General features: G+C 45.0%; 1 protein-coding gene across 1 annotated transcript; it reads right to left on the reverse strand.

Annotated features, from left to right (window-relative positions):
- Nucleotides 1-842: 842 nt before the first annotated feature.
- CPT2 (carnitine palmitoyltransferase 2) lies at nt 843-23,123 on the reverse strand. Its single transcript, XM_089666592.1, has 6 exons — nt 23,056-23,123; nt 16,015-16,203; nt 9,157-9,237; nt 7,946-8,052; nt 3,630-4,934; nt 843-1,752 (listed from the first exon to the last, which is right to left on the reverse strand). The coding sequence occupies exons 2-6, from the start codon at nt 16,170-16,172 to the stop codon at nt 1,424-1,426; spliced, it is 1,980 nt and encodes a 659-aa protein (XP_089522718.1). The 5' UTR covers nt 16,173-16,203; nt 23,056-23,123; the 3' UTR covers nt 843-1,423.
- Between the last annotated feature and the right edge of the window lie 1,455 nt (nt 23,124-24,578).

Raw genomic sequence — 24,578 nt, forward strand, 5'->3', positions numbered from 1 at the left:
CCTGGCATTGCACCCATGATCCACTGTTTACAGGTGCAATGCTTTGCAGGCTTTTAAAGATGAGCTTAGAAAACTGGTATGAGTAAGTACATATCCTGAGTTATAAACTGGTTATTAGCTTTTCTGGTGGATATAGAACTTTACAAAAGATAATGTATACAATGAGGAGCTGGAGCTCTGCTAATCAGAATTTACATATTATGTCTCGTGTGTGACAGGTGACAGTTTCTGCACTCCTATTTTAATAAGCCAGTTTTTAGGGGGCAGACATGGTGCAGTATTCTTCTAAAGGAACCCAAACATATTATAAGTACATAAGCTGCCATTGCTGAACCTGCCAGGTGGCAGTCATGCTGATCCTCTGTCTTCAATACTTTCTGGAATCACTGTCCCAGCAAAAGTATGTACTTTAGGGGTCATGGCTTCACTTGCTGCACGTTTATTCAGGGTCAGTAACAAAGTATTGGAAAAGAAAAATCAGCATGTTTGTCCACCTGGAAATGCTAATTCAATTGCAGATTATGTATTGCTCTCTCAGCTTTCACCAGAAAAAAAAAGTTTTTGTTTTATATTCACATCAGGAACGGTGTGGCATGTCAACATTCCAAGCATCTCATGCAACATCCTGCAGTGGATGGCTGCATTAGTTCTCTTTTTCAAGCTATACATTCCCCCTTTCACCTGATGATTCTACCAGTAGCATATTTTCAATTCCAGGATGACAACACTCATCTATATTCAAAACAACAGAAATAAGATATTACAGAAGCCCACCCTGATCCTCCTCTCCATAAAATATAGGGTGATGGTTCTGTGGTCCTCAGAGATGGCTGACAACAATGTACTTGATAACGGCACAGCAATTTATCAACTCACAAGATAGCGAGCATGTTTCTTTTTTGTAACATCGAACAGAGATCAAATAAGAAGTAGTTATTTAAGGTTTACATACAATTTAATGGCTCAATTATAGTAAACGCAGGGCCAACCGCTCAGCCATGATCTAGAAAGATCTGACTAGGTGCACAGGAATAGCCAGTTTTAATTACAGAGTAGAAACCAGTTCTCAACAAAAAGTGAAGTGCTCAGTAATGTTTGTCTGTAAGATTTTGAGTGATTAACGTGACCTCACATAGCCATCATACCGCATTTCTATCATTCATACTGGAGATAAAGCACTCGCATCGATTATGTCATTGCGGAGACAAGGCACTTGTGCTTGTAAACGGGAAAAACAAGAAATATAGAATACTGGCCAATCCAGTTTCTACATCATGAACTGCATACTTTGGTACAATGTCTCTATATTATCCTGTATGTAATTGCAATCAATAGATGTCGGGCTCTAAAACAGTGCAAGCTGAGACTGCAGTGAAAATAAAAGAGGCAACAAGATCATTTAGGTGACAGTGGTTAGTTTCCTCTACTTTGCAGGCTTTTCTTCAAGTACTTTGAATATGTCCTCCAGGGACTGGTGCACACACTGCACAAACTGCTGTACATCACGTGCTGGGTACGCAGACACATTGCAACCAATCCAGTCATCATGTACTCCATAGCCCACCCCAAATCCATCAGGGACCACTGGAGCAAAGCCCCCCAGCTGCACAGCTGGGCTTGTTAAGGTGCTTGTAGAGAGGACATTATGGTTGATGCGAGCATATGCTGGGTCCTGGAAGAGCTCAGGAAGGGACATACCTTTGCCAGCTGCCAGGTAACGCAAGGCAAAGAGGTGCCGATCACATCCTTGACCTGGAAGACAAAAGGAGACACAAGAAAAAAAAGACCCTTGTTACAATCAAAGACACTGCTTTGACATTCTGCAATGTAGTTTATTCAAACGCTTTAGCAGATGACTCCAGAATGCACACCTCAGCTACACACAGTAGAATAAAATACACCGATTATGAGAGAAATCCTTTTGAAAATGTTCATTGCCTGGTTGTTAAAGTGATTTTAAAAAGCTTGAATTTTTTTTTTTTTACAAAAATAACAAACATGTCTATATTTACCTGCTGTGTACAGTGGTTTGGCACAGAGCAGCCTGGATCCTCCTCTTCTTGGGTCCCCCGCTGGCGCTCTTGGCCCCTCCCTCCTGTCAGGTGCCCCCACAGCAAGCAGCTTACTATGGGGACACCCAAGCATGCACACTCCGCTGCCGCTGCTCCATGTGTCCATTCACACACTGAGCCATGGCTCAGCTCCACCCCCTCTCTCCAGTGCCTCCTGCTGCAGTCTCAGCCAATGAGGAGAGTGAGTATCGGGTTAGCCTAGACTCCAGTGCACATTACTGAATTGGGAGGGGACATAGATGAATATTATGGGGGCTGGGGGGATGCTGCACAGAGAAGGTTTTTTTTTACCTTCATACATAGAATGCATGAAGGTAAAAATCCTTGAGCCTTTACAACCACTTAAAGCTGACCTGTTGGCTTCAATATACTCTGAATCATCATGAAGATAAGAACTTGATTCAAAGTCTTAAAAGTGCCTTTCCACCTTTGTGGACAAATTTGAGAAACCCACACAGTGAGTAGAATCTGGTGCAGCTGTGCATGGCAGCCAATCAGCTTCTAACTTCAGCTTGTTCTATTAAGCTTTGGCAATAAAATCTGTAAGCGGATTCATTTCTATGCCCAGCTGCGGCAGATTTTACACTTTTCAGTTTTAATAAATAACCCCCTAATGCAGGGCTCGACAAAACCCAGGCACCAGGTCACCGTGGCAACTAGAAATTGTGTCCTGGCGCCTGGGCTTTAGTTAGCCATCCGCTGTCAGGCACTGGGATGATGCTTCACTGATCCAGGTATTTGAATTCTCCTACCTTTCAGTGTATGGACAAGAGACATTCTAACTGATTAGCGCCATCACATGGATGGCGCTGACCAATCAGAATCCACCTAGCTCGTCCTGTCAGTGCTGGGAGGAGAGAAAGCTGCGGAGATTTCAAATCCCTGTAGAGGTGAATCAGTGTCCTGGTGCCTGACAGCGGGGGATCGTGGACAGCTACTAAGATTTACATGAGTGAGTCATCTCTGAACCAGCATCCCTATCCAGAAAGAAGATGCTGACTCTGCGTATTACATATTTGATCCTTGGCCCACTTTAAGCTTCACATCAACAAAATGTACCGATTGTGCAGTCGTTAAAAAAAAAAAAAAAATTAAATATGTTACCTCTAGCCTTTAAAAAAATATGTTTTTACTCTGCATGTTTTAGTTACTGCAGAAGAGGTTTGGAATTGGTAATATAGACCACGGGTGTCAAACTGGCGGCCCTCCAGCTGTTGCCAAACTACAAGTCCCATGAGGCATTGCAAAATTGATAGTTACAAGCGTGACTCCCAAAGGCAGAGGCATGATGGTACTTGTAGTTTCTCAACAGCTGGAGGGCCGCCAGTTTGACATCCTTGATATAGACGCTTGAGGCTATTACACATTATTATTGAACTCTGATCTTTGTGCATTTTTAGTCCATTTGTATTAGACTCTCTTTACCTCAACATTGCTTGGGAAAAGCATGGGCTATATATACCTCTGAAATTCTGTTAAACAACAATGGCTAAAAATGCATATTAGGTTCTGGTTTCAAACATTTTTATAAATGAGCTCCAGTATTGTTCAACTCACCCATTGCGGCGTCCTTCGTTAGCTGCCCATGATACTTGGAACATTCATTTAGCATTTCCCTGAGATCAGCTGCATTATGCTTGGAGGAATTCTTCACAAAAGCCTCTGAGCACTTCTTGGTATAAAGGCTAGCTGGTCGGATGGTCTCTGTTCGGCCATGTTTGAAGGCTGCGGTACTGCATGACTCATAAGTGGCAGTTGTTTGCCCGTATTGCCTGAGAAAAGCCATCTGGAATGAGAGCTGAGATATGGCGTCAGGACTGAGCTTCTGAGTTTTCAGGAACTCCTTCCCTCCTCTTTTGAACTCCAGGCTGGCAATGGTCAGTGAACCCACCAGAGCATCAAACTTCTTTTTAGCGTCAGTTACTGCAGCTTTCAGAGAGTCATCCAGATGAAATGTAAGTTTTTGTACGGCCTTACTGGAGTCCACAGCAGCAGGAGAGCTCTGAGGAGATACAGCTGGCAGCTCTGTACTGTCCTTGAAAACCTCATTTTGAAACCTTAGAACAGCAACTCCATCTCCCCATGAATGCTCGAAATTGATTGCCGCTGTCCCATCCTTCGTCATGATGATGCTGAAGGACTTGTCATACCAGCGGTTTGAAGCGGAACCATGAAGCATATTATGGGAGAGGTGAATGCGATCTTTAACAGGAAAGTTATCCAGACAGAGACAGAACACAGCTGAATCTACTTTATGCAGAGCCTCTTGATTGCCATTGTCTATCAGCTTCTGCCTTACTATGGCCCATGTGTTCCGATCTTCACTGGGTAAATATCCTAAGGGGAATTCTGGTGCAGGAGTGTTTTCTGACAAGATGTACTTTAGATGGGCTTGAATCTCTGATGCCTTCACTATGCTTCCATCTTTATCTAGAACATCAAACACATAGAAGTTTCCATTTCGGAGGACCAATAGATGTCTTGCCTGCTGATCGCTCACAAGTTCATCCTTGTTCAGTTTTGGTATGCGGGTGGAGTTAAACAGGCGGAAATACTGAGACATGTCTAGCGGATATGCATTCACCATGTACGCCCCGTACCAGGACAGAGAGGATGGCACAAAGCGGATGAGCTTCCTAAACTTCTGTGTGTCACTTTTGGCTGGATTGAGGTGGAATATCTCTGGCTCCAGGTAACCAGCTCTCATGGTTTTTAGGAAACGCATGGCAGACACGGTCAGGTTTGTGGCCCTGACAAGCTGGTTGTTAAATTCTGGCTTTGGATCAGGAGTAAAGGACATGAAGGGATTAAAATTAAGCACAATCGGGTCTCTAGCACAGAGATACATGTCAAACCATGGACCTGCAAGACAATTAATTAGGCGGTTATTAAGTTTCAAGTCAAGTATTTCTGAAAGAAAACACTACAGGTATTTATTAATGACAACGCCATATTATAAAGTAGATAGAGCAAGGGAAGGTTATAACCCGTCAGATCTTTTTATCGCCATGTGTCCCATAGTAGAGATTTCCCTTCACTTCCTGTCCCACAGCCAAACAGGAAGTGACAGGAAATCCTTACAAAATAAGGAAATTCCTTGGGGTCCCCCAGGTCACCAGAATTAGTGTCCCCATTGGAAGATTTCCCCACTATTACTTTTCTGGGGACAACACAAAATTTGGGAGTTTCTTTGACTTTCACTTTTCATGATAATGGTAAGCAGGACAAATAGAGAGTGTGTACCTCCTTAATGGGGTCATAGACAGCAATAAAAAAAAAAAAAAAAGTTTTCCCTTTAGTTATACTTTAACCTCTTCACACCGGTCGCACACAAATGTACTGGGCCTAGACGCCGAGCGGCCACACATTTGCGTGTAATTAACAAAAAACATATGTGCTCGCTCCCAGCACACATGTCCGGTACTCACGGAAAGGTCCCGGTCTGCTTTTTCGATCGGGACCTTTCCCGATCATGTGACCGCCATGATGATGCGTCACGGCAGTCACATGATCCCTAAACCCCGCCTCCTGGCTTCTGAAACTCTTAAAGGGCCGGGAGGCGCCGGCGGGAAGGGGTTGAGTAAACTTTTCTTGTACAAAAAAAAATTCCCAAATTAAGATTATTCTCAAAAAGCGCTTTTCAGGCAGACCCGGTCGGACCACCCATTGTTCTCTATGGGGAGGCGGATGTTCTGTTTCCCATTCATCTAGCGCAGGGGTGTCAAACTCAGTTTTATGGTGGGCCGCATCAGCATTATACACAAGGTGCAGACAAGAGGGGTGCAGGAGAGGTCTGAGGGCCACAAGAAATGGCCTCGAGGGCCGGATTCAACCCTCGGGCCTTGTGTTTGACACCTGTGATCTAGCAGATTAGATCAGATGACAATCAAATATAAACAGGCAGTCCATTTACATCCGACCACCCACTAGAAATCAGCGGGCTGTGTCCGTGTCTGCTCTGCACAAGTGGAGTGGACACAGACCTGTCTGTAGAGCAGGCAGATTCACTTGACAGAGTCAAGACTGCCAATACCCAAACTTGAAGACATTGTGAAAAGATACTTGAATGCCGGAGGATTGACGGAGCCTGAGGCCCCTTTCACAGTGGCATTTCGTTTGTTTCATCCATTCAGTCACGTTTTTCAAAGAAAAAAAAATGGATTCACTTCACATCAGTTTCTACATCCACTACCAATGCAAAAACAGACCATTTGTCCATTTACATCCGTTTTTTTGGTCAGTTTCATCCATAACAAAAATAGGGCTTAACGGATGATCATCTGTATTTCCATAGAGATGCACTGATGTATGTTTTTAATTTGTCAATGGATAGATGAAAAACAGACAAATGGAACACCTGTGTAAAAAGGGCCTAACACCTAGAAGCTGACTGGTTATTATGCAGAGCTGCACCAGAGTTTTAGTACATCTCCCCAAATTTGTACAACATTGGTGCATGTCATTATCAGCATTGATGATGTTATTTCTATCCCATTTCAATAGGAAAAAAAAACAAATAAACAAGCACCAAATTTGGATCTGCCAGGTGCCCTCTTAAACATCTTCTGTGCACCTGCGGACTCCACAGGTCTACTTTAACCTCCCTGGCGGTATGAATATTTCAGATTTTTGGTGCTGAAAGCGGTACCATTATTTTGCATGGAAATATGTATTTTTTTTATTGTAGGCCTGTAATTTAGGAATAACTCACTGAAATCTGTCCGAACAAGAGTCTAGTAAACATTCCGGATATGATAAAACTTGAAACACAAAATCATAAATTATAATTTAATAAATAATCATAAAAAATAATATTATAATAATAATAAATTTAAATAATGTAATCAAACCAAAAACACTGAAATTTGAAATATAGCGCCAAGTTCGCACATTGCTGAGCAAAGTCGTAGAATCATTTTCAGTGTCTGATGACGAATTTCCCCCACGAATCATTATCACTCAATTCTGCAAGTGGTTCTGATTTACTATCGCTGTTCTCTAGCTGGTCTAAAACCGCTTTTGACATAAAGGGACGCTTTTTGGACGCCATGGACTTTTCTAAGTTTCCAGGCAGAAAGAACAGTCAAAATGCAGGCAGGGCACAGGACAAAGCACTCGGGACAAAATGTATGTGAAATGGGATGAAACAGCAATATTTTACTATGTAATACTCATTTTTTAAAAAATTTTAAATTTGCCGTCGGTTCCGGCGCCCGTACGTCCCGACGTCACAGGGACCGGAACACGGAAGCCGGATGCATTGGCCGGAGGAGATGGCCGGGGACGCTGCAGGGGACACATCGCGTGAGCGAAGGACAAGGTAAGCGCTGCAGAGACTGAAACTTTACCCCGAGCTACACTCAGGAATACTGCCAGGGAGGTTAAAGGATAATGTGCACAAAAATGTGCATTTATTATTTTTGTCTACAGGAGCCTGGAAAGCACTGCACCAATGATCAGTAGATTGCTGATGCCATGCAGGTCTCCTGCAGACCTGTCAGAATATCTGCTAGCTGTACAGGATGAACGAGCAAGGAGATATTCTGATAGGGCCGTGGTAGTTCATTGAAAACTACAAGCCCACAACCGCTAAGGCTGGCAGGACTTGTAGGCACTCATTCACAGGACTCTGTGACTGAGTGGCATAGCCATGTGGGTGGAGCCCCGCACAGCCGCGCTGTTTTCAAATCTGACAGATAGTACGGGGAATCTTCACCCTGTACTATCTTGTTGAGGAGATGGGGGGGAGGGGCAATGGGCGCTGCTGCGGCTATGGGAACATGTTACACCCTAAAAACATGAAGTGTTAGCATTCTCCCTCACCCCAGAGGAAAGAGCCAGACAAAAAAATACCTTTGTTCCTAAACACCTACCGGAAATGTAACTGGTATGTTTGTTCTGCTTGTCCTGTTGTACCAGCTCCTCATGCAGCTGCTTACCCACTCCGGTTTGGAAGTTCAGTGCCAGTTGTTCGGTCTTCCTAATAATAAAAGCCATAAACCATAATTCCCAGGTGGTCTGAAAGTTCCCATTTTAAAACCGTATTATGTATCAGCAACAACTTAAAAGGTAACTATCAGGGGCGGACTGACAACTCATGGGGCCCCCGGGCAATAGGGGATCATGGGGCCCCTGTGTCCTTGCCCAAATTTAAAAAAACTTATGAAAAAGGTACCAGGGACATCTCATGGGGCCCCCTACTGACCCCGGGCCCTCGGGCAGTGCCGACTGCTCGAATGGTCAGCCGCCCCTGGTAACTATACTGCTACAATACATTGCCCCTGGTTACAGAAGACAGGTCATCCACTGACGATAAAAAGTTATTATGCAGCTCAATATGGTAGTGGGCTGCCTCAGATCTGTTATCATTTAGTGCCGTGGGTATCTTAAGAGGTATAGGAGGTCTCAACTGTGGTCCCAGAAAAATCCAAAAAGGTCTGCACATAATATTCAGCATATGACACAAGACTGTTAGACTTCAAACAAAATGGAAGAGCTTATCATAGACTGCGGACAAGAAACCGGTGTGATTGAAGATGGCAGGCACATTGAAGGAGTCAGACTGCGGACTGTAAAGGGTTGCACAGCAAGCCCTCATGCACACTGGACGTTTTTACAACGGCTGTTTTTGGCATTTGACATTTTTTTCTAAAGTCAAACTCCCCAGCACGTTATCCTATGTGTCCATGCACACATAGGCTGTAATCAGACAGGGATGCTTTTTGGCTGGGAAAAAAACCAAAACAAGTGCGTTTTTAGAGTTTTCAACTGTAAAAACGCTCTTAACACTGAAAAATGTGGCCAAATGCAGCAGACCAGTATTTTTTGACATTTTTTTAACCCAAAAATTGGGGGGGGGGTAAAAAAACCCGCTAAAAACCACAAACGCGGGAAAACACTGCTAGACAACTCACATTTTTAACGTGACTTTACACAGCTAACGTTACCAGCGTTATCAAAACAGCAAGTGTGCATGAGGGCCACGTGTCAAAGGACCGCATGTGGCCCTCGACTGGCAGGCTGAACACGTAGCATTTAGTACTTTGGTAAGGGGGCTGGAAGGATGACTAATAATTCCTCATACCTAAATTGCTCATCGTCTAGAAGAGGCCGTTGTGCGTTCAAGTATCTTTTCACAGTGGCTTCAAGTTTGGGTATTGGCAGTCTGGAAAATATAAAAAAGGTTTTAAAAATGATTAAAGAAGCTTTATGATAAGAAAAGTATTGGGTAACGCCAATATCAGAGAATGGAAGAATGACTATAGGAGGACATTTATAAATACATTGGACAAACAGAAATTGTTATAATGTTTACACTTTGTATTGTTTGCACGGTTTTGGCGGATTCTTGCGGTTGGGATAACAGGTGTATGTGAACTAGCTGTAGCTGCTCAGCCTGTACAAAGAAATGACAGGCTGAGATATCACTGTTCATATGCATCTGCACACCCACTTATTACCTGCTGTTAGGGACAAATGAGCAAGCCTGGATGCAGACAGATCCCTCCAGTGTCCAATATCTATCCGGAACCAAAAGGTAACACACTGGTTGTGTAGAGAGGAACAAGGTCTTAGCCGGTCATTGCTTTGTACAGTGGCCAAAGCTATTCATAGACACCTGTGATCTGCTGATTCTTGCTGCTGGAATCCACAGGATGCACATAGTCACCTATGTGAAGGAGACCTTAAAGTGGAACTCAATTTTGTTCAGAAAAAAAAAACAAAAAAAAACAAACAACATTCCCCTCTGGGTGACTTATGTACATTGCAAATATTTTAACAAACTTTGTTATAGAATCCAACCTTATGTTATTCTGAAGAAAAATCTGTGTGAAAAATGAATGTGAATAGGAGTGATTGTATACATGATCAAATCAGCTGCTGCTGGGTTCTAATGAGGAAAGCAAAGTGAAACAAAAGAGAAAGCGCACCAACCTTTGCGCATTACCTCAGTACACCATAATTTTATTACATTCAGAATGATACTCACAACAACGAAGTAAATCAAGCATGTAAGTCCTCAAAGGAACGTTATAAATGTGAAGCCTGTGCGAGTCACATCGTAGGGGTAGACACTCAGAGTACGGCTGATGCATTTCGAAGGGAATCCCTTCTTCATCCCTTTGAGGAGTTACATGCTTGATTTACTTCGTTGTTTGTGAGTATCATTCTGAATGTAATAAAATGATGGTTTACTGAGGTAATGCGCAAGGTTGGCGGGCTTTTTTGTTTCACTTTGCAGTACTGGTCGGGCTTCCCCAGCCTTGTTTAGAGCTGCACAACCCTATATGCATTGGTGGTCAAATTTTTCAAGTTCTAGTTCGCTCCATCCACCTTTATTCTGGGTCATAGATCGCAGGAGAGGTCATTTCTGGTTCTGAGGAAAGTGGCAGGGTCTGCATCCCATTAGACGTGATTTCCCTTTGGGAGTATCCCACCAAAAATGAAAATTTTGTTGCAGGGGATGTCCAAAGTTTGACTTCTATCTTAGTGCAGACTTCTGGGAAAATCAGTGAGCCAATCACACAAGCAGGAAATGACACTTTCAGGGGGCGTTCCGTGAACCACTTGTGTACAGAATGCCTCCAGGTTCCCATATTGCATCTTACAGAGAATTACAGTGCAGTGCAGATTGAAAAGAAAGGTCATTTTTAATAACATTCAATTACAATTGCATATGCTAGATTATTTTTTAAAGTTCTATTTTTTCCCCACAAAAGTGGAGATTCCCTTTAAAGTGAGCCAGTGCCTTGCTACAGACAAATAAACAGACCTACTGGCAGGATCAACAAGCAATAAAACTACCACAGAGAGACTAAAAAAAAAAAAAATATTTTAATTTCTGCTTTTCTAACGTTTTTCTCATGATTCCACTTTAGCGGTCTTTCTCAGCTGTACAATTCGCTACCCCACTTTAATTCCAACCAAAAGCAAAGAAAAAAAAATCCATTTTGAAACCTGGAGTCTATGTAAGGTTGGAACTCTCTCTCCTTGAATCCATGTCACAGCATTAGGCGTCTAAGCAGCCAATCTCCAAGCTTTAGCTGGTTCACGTGGAAAGAAGGGCAGAGAGTCACATGTTCCCCATACCTGAAATAATTGGTATTCCTTGTTGCTCCCAAAACCAGAGAAGTGAGGGAGTGAAAGGAAAGTGAACAGATGAAGCTTGGAGGGCTGCAGGTAAGTGAATCTGCTGCTTTATCCTGAATGCACACACTTTAGGATCACATTAAAATTTGATTACAGCAATGCTCTCTAGTAAAATAAATAAATAAAATGAACTTCATATACACCAGGGTTGACAACTACTGGAAAAATTGGAAAAGGTTGCCTAAACTAAGCTAGATGTTCCTTGGCTCTTGTGAGGAGATCCATACACCTGACCTGTTAGTGGAGGAGAGGCTTAAAACAATACTCTCCACTCATCCAATGGTCTGACATTCGCAAGGCCCCTGGGGCTGGTATACAGTTAGGTCCATATATATTTGGACACAGGCACACTTTTAGTTTTTTTCAGGTATTTACCAAAACATATTCAGGCTATAGTTATATAATGGATATGGGCTTAAAGTGCACACTCTCAGGTTTAATTTGAGGGTATGTACATCCAATTGGAGGAAGGGTTTAGGAATTACAGCTCTTAAGAGTAGCCATCCCCCTTTTTCAAGGGACCAAAAGTAACTGGAAAATTGACTCAAACGCGGTTTCATGGCCAGGTGTGGGCTACTCCGTTGTTATTTCTTCATCAATTAAGCAGGTAAAAAGGTCTGGAGTTGATTCTAAGTGTAGTATTTGCATTTGGAATCTATTGCTGTGAACCTACATCATGCGTTCAAAAGGAGCTGTCCATGCAAGTGAAACAGGACATTGTAAAGGTTCAAAAATGAAACAAATCCATCAGAGAGCAGCAACATTAGGAGTGGCCAAATCAACAGTTCGGTACATTCTGAGGAAAGAAGAACGCACTGGTGAGCTCAGCAACATAAAAAGGCATGGACGTCCATGGAGCACAACAGTGGTGGATGATCGCAGGATCCTCTCTATGGTAAAGAAAAACCCATTCACAACATCCAGACAAGTGAAGGACACTCTCCAGGAGGTGGACATATCATTGTCAAAGTCTACAATAAAGAGAAGACTTCACAAGAGCAAATACAGAGGGTTTACCACAAGGTGCAGCATAGTGGTTAAGTGGTTAGCACTTCCGCCTGGCAGTACTAGGGTCGCTGGTTTGAATCCCAACCACGGCACCACCTGCCTGGAGTTTGCATGTTCTCCCTGTGTCTGCGTTGGTTTCCTCCGGGTACTCCGGTTTCCTCCCACACTCCAAAGACATGTTGGTAGGTGAATTGGTTCCTGTCTAAATTGGCCATAGTATGTGTATGTATGAATGTAAGTTAGAGACCTTCGATTGTACGCCCCTTGAGGGTTAGTGTCATGTACCTGATTGGAGACTGAAATGACGAGGTCAGCCTCACTTGTGTCACTAGCCCTGACCCCACTGGAAGTGGAAAAGAGGGTGTCTAGGGACCAGGGGGACAAGAGCGCCAGTAGATGTTGTTTGCAGCTCTTGCAGCTGGAGACTTTGGAAGACTGATGAACCTCTGATTCAGGCACCGTAGTGATATGCAGAGCTGGTATGGTAGGTTGCCAGGTGTGCACCAGAGCAAGGCAGGAAGCTGGGATGGGAGACAGGAGCAATGTCATAGGAATAGCCAGGGTCATCAATGGGCGGACAGCGATGGTACCAAATCATAAGCAAGCCAAAGTCAGGAGTAGAGCCGAAGTTAGGAACAAGTATCAAGCAGGAGAGTAATCAGAGTCAGGTCAGGAACAAGCCGGGTCAGCAACAAGGAAATTACACGGGAACGAGCAGGAAACAGGGAACAGCTGAAGACCAGACAGCACTCAGCACAGGCAGCTTTTAAATAGTCCGTCTGGCACCAATCTTCACTGTGCGTGTGCACGTGCGCGATCGTGCATTTATTTGCGCATGCACACTTCTATTTGCCAATTGTCTCACCGGGATTCCCTTACAGCTAGGGACTGATGTGAATGTACAATATACAGTATATGTAAAGCGCTGTGTAAACTGACGGCGCTATATAAGTACCTGAAATAAAAAATAAATAATGTGGAAACCATTCATAAGCCTGAAGAACAGAAAAGCCAGATTAGACTTTGCCAAAAAACATCTAAAAAAGCCAGACCAGTTCTGGAAAAGCATTCTTTGGACGGATGAAACTAAGATTAGATAAGATCTGTACCAGAATGAGGAGAAGAAAAAAGTGTGAAGAAGGCTTGGAACAGCTCATGATCCAAACCACACAACATCATCTGTAAAACATGGTGGAGGCAGTGTGGATGCATGGGCATGCATGGCTTCCAGTGACACTGGGACATTGGTGTGTATTGATGATGTGACAGAAGACAGAAGCAGTCGGATGAATTCTGCAGTGTTTAGAGATATACTGTCATCCCAGATTCAGCCAAATGCAACAAAGTTGATTGGATGACGCTTCACAGTACAGATGGACAATGATCCAAAACACACTGCAAAAGCAACCCAGGAGCTTTTGAAGGAAAAGAAGTGGAATATTCTGCAATGGCTGAGTCAAATACCTGATCTCACCCCAAGTGAGCATGCATTTCACTTGCTGAAGGCAAACCTAAAGGCAGAAAGACCCACAAACAAAGAACAACTGAAGACAGCTGTAGTTAGAACCTGGCAAAGCATCAGAAAGGAGGAAACCCAATCTTTGGTAATGTCCATGGGTTCCAGACTTCAGGCAGTCAATGCCAGTAAAGGATTCTCAATCATAAATAAAATGTTTGCTTTAAATATTTTGTCATGTTCAATTGTCCAATTACATTTGACCCCCTGAAAATGGAGGAACTGTGTATAAAAATGGTTGCAGTTCCTAAAATTTGTACTTGATATTGATGTTCAACCCCTTAACCACCTCCCACCCGCCATATAGTCCAATAATGGGCGCAAGGTGGTTTTCTCGTTCTGATAGGACGTCATATGACGTCCTGCCATTCTCAGCGCGCAGCGTGGCGATCGACGGTGCTCTGTGTCCCTCGGACACCGGGGATCACCGATTACGGAAAGAGCCGAAGATGTCTGCTCGGTCAGGTGATCAGCTGTGTCCAATCACAGCTGATCACATGTAAACAGGGAAATGCCGGTTATCGGCATTTCTCTCCTCTCGAGCTGTCACGCTGACAGCTTGTGAGGAGAGGAGAGCTGGTAATCGGCTTTCCGCGGACGGGACATGTACTGATGATCAGTGTGCTGATGATCAGTGTGGCCCCAGAAGTGCCACCTGTCAGAGTCCATCGGTGCCAGCTGAACAGTGCCACATGCCAGTGCCCATCAGTGCCACATATCAGTGTATACCAGTGCACATCAATGCCACAAATCAGTGCCCATCTAAGCTGCCCTTCAGTGTCACCCATCAGTGCCAGTCAGTGCCACCCATCAATGCCAATCAGTGCCACCTATCAGTGCTGTCAGTCAGTGCCGCCTAACAGTGCCAGTCAGTGCCGCCTAACAGTGCCAGTCAGTGCCGCCTAACAGTGCCATATATCAGTGCTGCCTTTCAGTGCCCATCAGTGATGCCTGTCAATGCCCATCAGTGACACCTACCAGTGCCTCCTCATCAGTGCCCATCAGTGCCACCTATCAGTGTCCATCAGTGCATCTTATCAGTGCCCATCACTACAGCCTCATTAGCGCTCAACAGTGAAGGAGAAAAATCACTTATTTACAAAATTTTATAACAAAAACTAAGAAAAAACTTTGTTTTTTTAATTTCCAGTGGTTTTTGGTTTGTTTAAGAAAAAATAAAAAAACTCAGAGGTGATTAAATACCACCAAAATAAAGCTCTATCTGTCACAAAACAAATGATAAAAATTTCATATGGGTACAGTGTTGCATGACCGCGCAATTGTCATTCAAAGTGTGACAGCGCTGAGAGCTGGAAATTGGCCTGGGCAGGAAGGGGGTATAGGTGCCCTGTAGGCTAGGGGTTAAATTAAAGCTGAAAGTCTGCACTTCAAATTCATTTGGATTGTTTCATTTTAATTTATTCTGGTGGCATACAGAGCCAAAAGTAGGAAAATTGTGTCTGTGTCCAAATATATATGGACCTAACTATGTCGGGGGCTGGGTCTCTGACGGCATGGGATAATACACTGCACAGCAGTTCATTCATCCCGGCACACAGGCACCATGTCGAGAATGTACCCTGAGCTGTGCAATTCAGTTTTCAAAGCAGACTGAACAGGCAGGAGGTTTATTTTGTTGCAGAAGAGACACTACGGGGTTTATTAACTAAAGCTGGTTCACGCAGAATCTCAGACATTGATTGGCTACCATGCACAGCTGCACCAGATTCTAAGTGACCCAGCTTTAGTAAATAAACCCCTACATGTCTTCTACAAAACACCTGACAGGCACCTGGGAGGGGATAGGTCACCTCCTGATCGCCTCACTTAACAATGAAAAGCCCACACCAATGCGTTGCAACTGCATGCATTGAACTTATTTGTGATGCAGCCCCATTCACTTGAATGGATACTGTTCAGTGACAGTACAACCTGACGAACATGACTGGGGGGGGGGGTTATATATTTTGACACGGCCTGTGTACAACCCCAATTGGCTGTCTTTGCAGTTTAAGTGGAACAGTAAATCCACAGCTCAACCATCTATTTTTACTGCCCCCTGTTCACCAGTGTGAATGAGCCCTAAAAGATAACAGATTAGTGTAAACCTTGTGAAAAACAATATGCCTTCGAAATGCTCTTGATCAGTTCAGATCCACTGTACAATGTATACACCCATACTAGGGCTGACAATAACGTGTATGTCATAGAAAATTATTTTTAGTGCCAAAACACTGATACACACTCAGCGATCGTCCATATACACACCTAGGCAGACTTTTCTGAAAGTGCATAGTGGGGACAATGCTTTTCTGCAGATACTCCGAGTCACTGCTTCCTGCACTGTACCCCCGGAGGAGGACGGATGTTGTGGCAGCTGGTGATGCCCCTTTCCACATACATGACTTAGTCAGTAAGCGAGCCATGGCAATTGTCTGTCAACAGAAATCAGGAAACCTGGAGGAGACAAAGAGCATATATTAACATGGAAGAGTGACAGAGAGCATATAATAACATGGAAGAGTGACAGAGAGCATATAATAACATGGAAGAGTGACAGAGAGCATATAATAACATGGAAGAGTGACAGAGAGCATATAATAACATGGAAGAGTGACAGAGAGCATATAATAACATGGAAGAGTGACAGAGAGCATATAATAACATGGAAGAGTGACAGAGAGCATATAATAACATTGAAGAGTGACAGAGAGCATATAATAACATGGAAGAGTGACAGAGAGCATATAATAACATGGAAGAGTGACAGAGAGCATATAATAACATGGAAGAGTGACAGAGAGCATATAGCAACATGGAGGAGACAGAGAGCATAAAATAACATGGAAGAGTGACAGAGAGCTTATAGCAACCTGGAAGAGTGACAGAGAGCATATAGCAACATGGAGGAGACAGAGAGCATATAGCAACATGGAGGAGACAGAGAGCATATAGCAACATGGAGGAGACAGAGAGCATATAGCAACATGGAGGAGACAGAGAGCATATAGCAACATGGAGGAGACAGAGAGCATATAGCAACATGGAGGAGACAGAGAGCATATAGCAACATGGAGGAGACAGAGAGCATATAGCAACATGGAGGAGACAGAGAGCATATAGCAACATGGAGGAGACAGAGAGCATATAATAACATGGAGGAGTGACAGAAGATCAGAGTACCCATAGCTGATAACAGCAGAGCAGAGTACAGCAATGAGAAGGTTAATCAGTGACACGGATGAATTTTTTATGTTCTAGACACTCACACCGCATACTGTATATCCCTCCCTCCTGTCTCCTATGACAGCCATATTTCCATTTGATTTAAAACATGTCTAAACCCAGTAATAGATAAGAGCTAGCTCTGATGAAGAAGGCACAGCCTTCGAAACGCGTCAGCTTTACTGACTGTCTACCCCCATGATGGGATTCGCGTCGGCTCCCTATCTCTGAAGTCCCCCAGAGGACTTACATGCCTGTTTTTATTCCCTGTTTGTGAGTACCATTCTTTTATCAATAAATTTTTGGTTACTGAGGTAATGCGCAAGGTTGGTGCGCTTCTCGTTTTTTGTTTCACTTTGCAGTATTGGTCGGGCTTCCCCAGCCTTGTTTGGAGCTGCACAACCTTTTATACACTGGTGGTCGTTCTTCTGATTTTGGTTCCATCCACTTGCCACCAGCCTGGGTCCTGGAGCGCAGGAGAAATCGCATTTGGTCTATTATCCAAGAAAGAATCCAGGACTTTTTTAAAGCAATCCACTGAGCTGGCCAGAACCAACTCTTGAGGGAGTCTATTCCATATTTTCACAGCTCTCACTGTGAAGAAACCTTTCCATGTTTGGAGATTAAATCTCTTTTCCTCCAGACATAAAGAGTGCCCCCCTGTCCTCTGTGATGACCTCAGGGTGAATAGCTCTACACCGAGTTCACTATATGAACCACTGATGTATTATACATGGTGATCATATCGCCCCTTATGTATTATACATGGAGATCATATCCCCCCTTATGTATTATACATGGAGATCATATCCCCCCTTATGTATTATACATGGAGATCATATCCCCCCTTATGTATTATACATGGAGATCATATCCCCCCTTATGTATTATACATGGAGATCATATCCCCCCCTTATGTATTATACATGGAGATCATACCCCCCCCCCTTATGTATTATACATGGAGATCATATCCCCCCTTATGTATTATACATGGAGATCATATCCCCCCTTATGTAATATACATGGAGATCATATCCCCCCTTATGTATTATACATGGAGATCATATCCCCCCTTATGTATTATACATGGAGATCATATCCCCCCTTATGTATTATACATGGAGATCATATCCCCCCTTATGTATTATACATGGAGATCATATCCCCCCTTATGTATTATACATGGAGATCATATCCCCCCTTATGTATTATACATGGAGATCATATCCCCCTTATGTATTATACATGGAGATCATATCCCCCCTTAATCTCCTCTTCTATCACACTTCCTATCAGAGTAACTGTGTCTGTGAGGAGCCGTGTTGTCACCCTAGAATAGGAATATATGTTGAAACTACAGAACACTTCTCCTCTCCTCATCTCCAGAACATAGGGGGGAGATGAGATTCCTTAGAGAAAACTGGAAACAATGCCATCTGATGACAGCAGAGGCAGACGGTATTGGTTCACTGGATTTCTGACAGGTTCAACTGGTATGTTTTGCATTTGTCAGGCAGATATAACAAAACCCTTTCATTTATATATTTAAAGGGGAAGTGTGGGATATATATAAAAAAACAAACAAACAAAAAAAAAAACCACACATACACCTGGGTGGATGCAGTCTTTCCTCCACTGCCTCAAAAACTGAGAAATCAGTGAGCAAAGACCACGGATTGTTCAATACTCAGCCTTCAGTTAGCAGGAAGCAGGTGACTGAATCATTTGCTCTGCCCCTTCAGTAGCAGGCTGTAGAGGGGGGGTTGGCGGTGACCATCTCAGGTTCTCAGAGACTCGCTAAGCCAGCTGCTGGTCAGGCATCTGGGTGGATCCTGACATTAAAGTCAGGATCTTTCCAGAACCTGGACCGGCTCTGTGACATCAGCTGACAGTGTGCTTTAGCTGAATACGGGTCACAGGGGTGCAGAAGGAAGTGTACTCCTGTGATCCCCAGGAGAAGTACAGGCAAAAGAGCTTTGGCCCTACTTCTCCATCATCGGACCAGAAGGGTGTAAATCTGAGTTCACTATTAGAGTGTCCATACACTTTAAGTCACGTATTGTATGTGGACACCATATTACAATGAAAACATTTTATTATCACTGCAGAACATGTGCTGCTGAATTGCAGGGACAGTCGCTGGTTTTGGAGGAAGTTTTTGCTCTCTGGGAATGTCTTCTTATCTGAATTCACCAAAAGAAACATGGCAACCCCTTTGACTAATCGGTCCAACTGTTTTCTTTTTTTTTTTTAGTTATTGCTGGACAACATTCTGCTGCATTTCAGGTATGGCAATGTGGGAGTCACTTTGGGTGGGGGGCCCCCTGTCTTAGCTCCCCATATCCCTATTATGTGTAAGTCACCCTGTGCCTGTTAGAGGTATAGGGTGATCTGTTTTAATATTGGGGTGGGGGGTTTAATGTAATGTGGTTGCATCCCATTGTTCTATTGTGTGTCTTGCTTGGGAGCAAACTATTATGGGGTTTATGTGTATTAGCTTAGTGGGGGGTGTCTCCAGCAGCCCTCCCTCCTGATGGGACTGTCTGCTGGTGTGAAGTTTGAATACCTGTGTGTCTCTTGTTGCTAAGTATAGATTGCCCCGCCCTGTGTCATTATGCAGGGAGGGGGGCGTGTCCCCTGAGTGTATAAAAAGCCAGTTCGAGTTTCAAATAAAGAGTTCCATGTTCAGGCAGATTGGTGTCATCTAGTCTTGTATGATCGGCTGTGGTGTCTGTGGTCGGTGTTCGGACGGGGAAGCGGTATTTTAACGGAAGTACCCAAGTGCAGTCTGGGTCAGTTCCGTTACACAATGTTTCTATAGTTACATTGATTCTGCTTGGACCAATGTAAGTACATATGTGCCATACCTGTGGAATCCATCTAGGAGCTGGAAATCACTGCAGTAGGCACTGCTACTCTAATGATTGCCCCTAGCATCTGGCTTTCATGCTGAGTGGCTGCCTTGCTGCTTATTGAGCACAGGAGGTTGAGAACTCTGATTGGCCAAAGTGGAGATTGTGACATCACCTTACACCTTGTCCGATTAGAGAACCTTTTGCATTCATTTAGAAAATGCAAAGTGTTCCCAGAACGGGAATGAGCGATCTTCGGTGTTTAATAAGCAGCAAGGCAGCTGCTCACACAGGACCTGGAAGCTGGTGGAGATCACTGGAGTAGCAGTGCCCACAGGGATCCCACAGGTATGGCACAGACATACTGACATTAGTCCAAGCTTGATCCACGTAACCATGTCCAAAATTAGCCATACATGGAATCCAGCTTTATAATGGTTTTAATGGCAGATGTTTGTTACCCTATGTATGAAGTAAAAAAACCTTCCACTCTTTGTGCCCCCCAGACACGACCCTCGATCCAGCGCTGTCCCCGCTGGAAGCCCTACTCTGCTCTCTATTCCTGCATTCACAGGCTTAGCTGAGAGCAGCAAAAGCCAATGAGGAGAGAGGGGGGGAAGGTACACTGAGTGACTCTGTGTGTGTTAATGGACATACACAGCCCAGCTTGGGATCAAGGTTGCATAAGTGCCCCCATTACAAGTGGCTTGCTATGGGGACACTCAAGAGAAAAAAGTTAGAGCCAGAGCAGAGGACCAGGATAGGACATTTGGCACCGTTCTATGCAATACCATTTCACAAAGCAGGGGAGTATAATGTGTTTGTTATTTTACTTTAAAAAATTAACATTTCAATCACTTTAAAGTGTTACTAAACCCAGGACCCTGCATTCACTATATCCGGTCTCCCCGGAACCTGCATTCACTATATCTGGTCTCCCCGGACCCTGCATTCACTATATCCGGTCCCCCCGGACCCTGCATTCACTATATCCGGTCCCCCCGGACCCTGCATTCACTATATCCGGTCTCCCCGGACCCTGCATTCACTATATCCGGTCTCCCCGGACCCCGCATTCACTATATCCGGTCTCCCAGGACCCCGCATTCTCTATATCCGGTCTCCCCGGACCCCGCATTCTCTATATCCGGTCTCCCCGGACCCCGCATTCACTATATCTGGTCTCCCCGGACCCTGCATTCACTATATCCGGTCTCCCCGGACCCTGCATTCACTATATCCGGTCTCCCCGGACCCTGCATTCACTATATCCGGTCTCCCCGGACCCTGCATTCACTATATCCGGTCTCCCAGGACCCCGCATTCTCTATATCCGGTCTCCCCGGACCCCGCATTCTCTATATCCGGTCTCCCCGGACCCCGCATTCACTATATCCGGTCTCCCCGGACCCCGCATTCACTATATCCGATCTCCCCGGACCCCGCATTCACTATATCCGGTCTCCCCGGACCCCGCATTCACTATATCCGGTCTCCCCGGACCCCGCATTCACTATATCCGGTCTCCCCGGACCCCGCATTCACTATATCCGGTCTCCCAGGACCCCGCATTCACTATATCCGGTCTCCCAGGACCCCGCATTCTCTATATCTGGTCTCCAAGGAACCTGCATTTTCTATATCTGGTCTCCCACAGTACACAGAACATGGAAATGCAATTATTTTAGGAACTATAAACTGATAAACACCTTTTCTCATCAGCAGTTAGAGCAGTCTTGTGACTTATATGTGTGTCCAGCTGAGCACTGGTTAAAGCTTGTAGGAGGAGTTTTCTTTCTGCTCTAGGAGGATGCAGAACCCCTGACCCTCTGTCTGGACAGTGCTGATTGGCCCTGTGCTGATCACATGCACTCTCCCAAGAGAAGAAAAAAAATTCTATAGCAATATACACCAAACTGAGCATGTGCAGCTTGTCCTCAAGGCTCTGTTATATCAGCAGATGGATTGGGGACACTGGAAGAAGGGGAGAATCAGAGAAGTCAGGATTAAATGACCTTTTTACACAATGCAGAGGATTAACCCCTTAGATTCCACAGTGAGTATAACAAGCATGCTTTACTGCATATACACTGATTTTACTGTTGTGGGTTTAGTAACACTTTAATACTTAGAAAAAGTAGAGGTGAGATGGAGGTAAAGCTCTGCATGCTTACTGACAGGGACATTTAATGCCCCGACACAGCAGCAACTTGTCCCTAGAAACAGTTATAAAGAGGTAGCAGCCACAGGACAAAACCTGAGCACGTTAGAAGTAACTTAAAGCTGAACTCAGGGATGACGTGTATTGTAGAGTTACATTGGTCCAGCTTGGCTCAGGATCTCTGATGGGCTGATGGGGAAGCTGACAATCACTGTAGTAGTCAGGGCTGTTACCCTGTTACCATGATCTTGTGGGTCTTGTGTGAGCGGCTCCCCTTCTGCACACTGACCACAGCAGCATAGGGGGGGGGGGGGGCTTCATTCACTCAATACCTTGTATATTTTTTTTCTCTGATTGGATGAGTTTGAGATAGTGACATGCAGGGGCGGACTGACCATTCGGGCACTGCCCGAGGGCCCAGGGTCAGTAGGGGGCCCCATGAGATGCCCCTAGTACCTTTCGTAGGCTTTTTTGGGTGTAGTTTGAGTGTGGGCGAGGACACAGGGGCCCCACGATCCTCTATTGCCCGGGGGCACCATGAGTTGTCAGTCCGCCCCCTGGTGACATCATCACCTTGCATCTCCACCTCAACCAATCACACATCTCCTTTATTCATGAAATAAGATACCAGGTGATCTGTGAATGGTGGCAGTGCGGAGCTAGCGACCCCGTGTTCACTGAGATCATTGTAGTAGCACCAACTACTACAGTGACTGTGCGCAGCAGTCCCTCAGGTATGGAATACGTACACTGGATCAATGGTACCATACAGTACAATGGGGACATGGAGCTCAGAGTCAGCTGCACAGCATCCCTGGACACAATGGTCACAGCTACAGGATGTGAGCACTTCGGAAGGAGAATGTAAGCCGTCCTCCCAGCTGTCTGTGCAGCAGCCGGACATAAACATCAAGGGGCAGCTCCCTGACCTGCACTTCTACAGCTGACATTCATGTGACAGGTGTGCAGCACCCTAATCCTTCCGGCAGACCCCTCTCCCCCACCCACCATCCTGTATGACAGACCCCTCTAACTTCATATATGACCCTGGCATCCCCTCCCTCCTACCTGAACACACGTCCTATGAACTGTCCTCGCCCCGCCCATCCCTTCTGTCCCCTTTACCTTTGGCCTACTTCCCGCCCCTCACCACAGCCCCGCCCCTCTCCTCCTGACCGGCTTCACGCTAAGCACAAGAGCAACGCGCAATTCCGTCCCCCGGAGACATGAACCTGACACATAGGTTCCGGACTTGGGGTACGTTTAGAATGCTCTTCTGGAGTCAGTCTATGAAGGCGATTATTATCCGCCTGTATCTGACTGGATGAAGCATTTACAGTGGCAGACATTGTTCATCGTCCAGCAGAGCCAAAACCTACCTGTATAGAGATGGATAGTTGCTCACGTTTGTGATCTCTGAACAGGCAATTGCCTGTGTTTTGCAGTGAAGGCCACGAGTGTAACGCCCTGTGTACATGAGGCCTTGTCATTTTGCTCAGCCAGTGCTGGTCAGTTGAGATGGCTTTCTGGTTAAGGCTTCATGTACAGGCGCCTACTCTGACCACCGGCCGCTGACAAACGCAAAAATGTGGTACCGGGGGTGCCGTGTTTTTACAGCGTTTTGCGTTTCCACAGTCAGCGGTCAAAACGTTCCTATCCTGAACACGATTCACATTCAGGAGCAGGAGGTTTAACCTCACCTAAATGCGGCAGCTCTTAGGCTCAATGTACACGAGCCAACCCTGACCACCGGCCGCGGGAAACTGCAAATCGCGACAAAACCGTGGTATCGCTATTTTGCTGCGTTTTGCATTTTTCGATTCTTTTACGTTCAGGAGCAGGAGGTTTAACAGCACCTAAACGCTGCAGCTCTTACCCCCAGTTTACGTCTATGCGGCCGCGCGGGCCACGTTTCGCACGGACACGAGAGCCCATTCATTTGAATGGACTCCTGTGCCCGTGTCACGCAGAGAAAGAAGTCCCTGCATTTCTTTGGAAAACGCACCCCGCACGGGAACCGAGGTTCCCAGTATGGTTGCATTTCCCAGTGCGGGCGGCATGCCATTAGAACTAATGGCATCCGCCTGCGGGTCCGCATTTCTCTGGGGTGGATTTTCGTGTGGCACCACCTGCACAGATGTGAACCTAGAGTTAGGCTTCATGTACACAGGCAGCACCTAAACTCGACTCCATAAAACCTAGGTGTCCATGTACACACAGGCTTTTAGTAGAGTTTAGGATCTGCCACATTTAGGTGAGGTTAAACCTCCCTCTCCTGAACTCAGAAGAATCACGTTCAGGATAGGAACGTTTTGACCGTGGGAAAACGCAGCAAAAATGCAGTACTGCGGTTGCCACATTTTGCCGTGGCTTTGCCCCGATTAGTGGTTTCGTCAGGTTAGGCTCGTGTACATGAAGCCTTACACCCCGGTCACATCAAGCCTGACTTACAGTGAAGTCGCATGATTTCAAAGTCGGACATGCCGATTTCAGGTGCGTTTTGCAAGACATCTGACACAGATGTCTATGCAAATCGCACCAAAATTAGTGAATGCACTACTTTAGAAATCGGTGTAATTGCAGACAATAGG

This window comes from Staurois parvus, unplaced genomic scaffold (genome assembly GCF_062004578.1).
Source record: "Staurois parvus isolate SC_StPar_1 unplaced genomic scaffold, SC_StPar_1.0 ptg002753l, whole genome shotgun sequence".
Classification (NCBI taxonomy): Eukaryota; Metazoa; Chordata; class Amphibia; order Anura; family Ranidae; genus Staurois; species Staurois parvus.

Coding starts and splice junctions, on each gene's coding strand:
- CPT2 (XM_089666592.1), bottom strand. CDS start 16,172: ATGGCTCGCTTACTGACTAAGTCATGTATGTGGAAAGGGGCATCACCA. Junction 4,935..7,945: donor ACATACCAGTTACATTTCCG/GTAGGTGTTTAG, acceptor ATTGTCTTGCAG/GTCCATGGTTTGACATGTAT. Junction 1,753..3,629: donor AACGAAGGACGCCGCAATGG/GTGAGTTGAACA, acceptor TTTGTCTTCCAG/GTCAAGGATGTGATCGGCAC.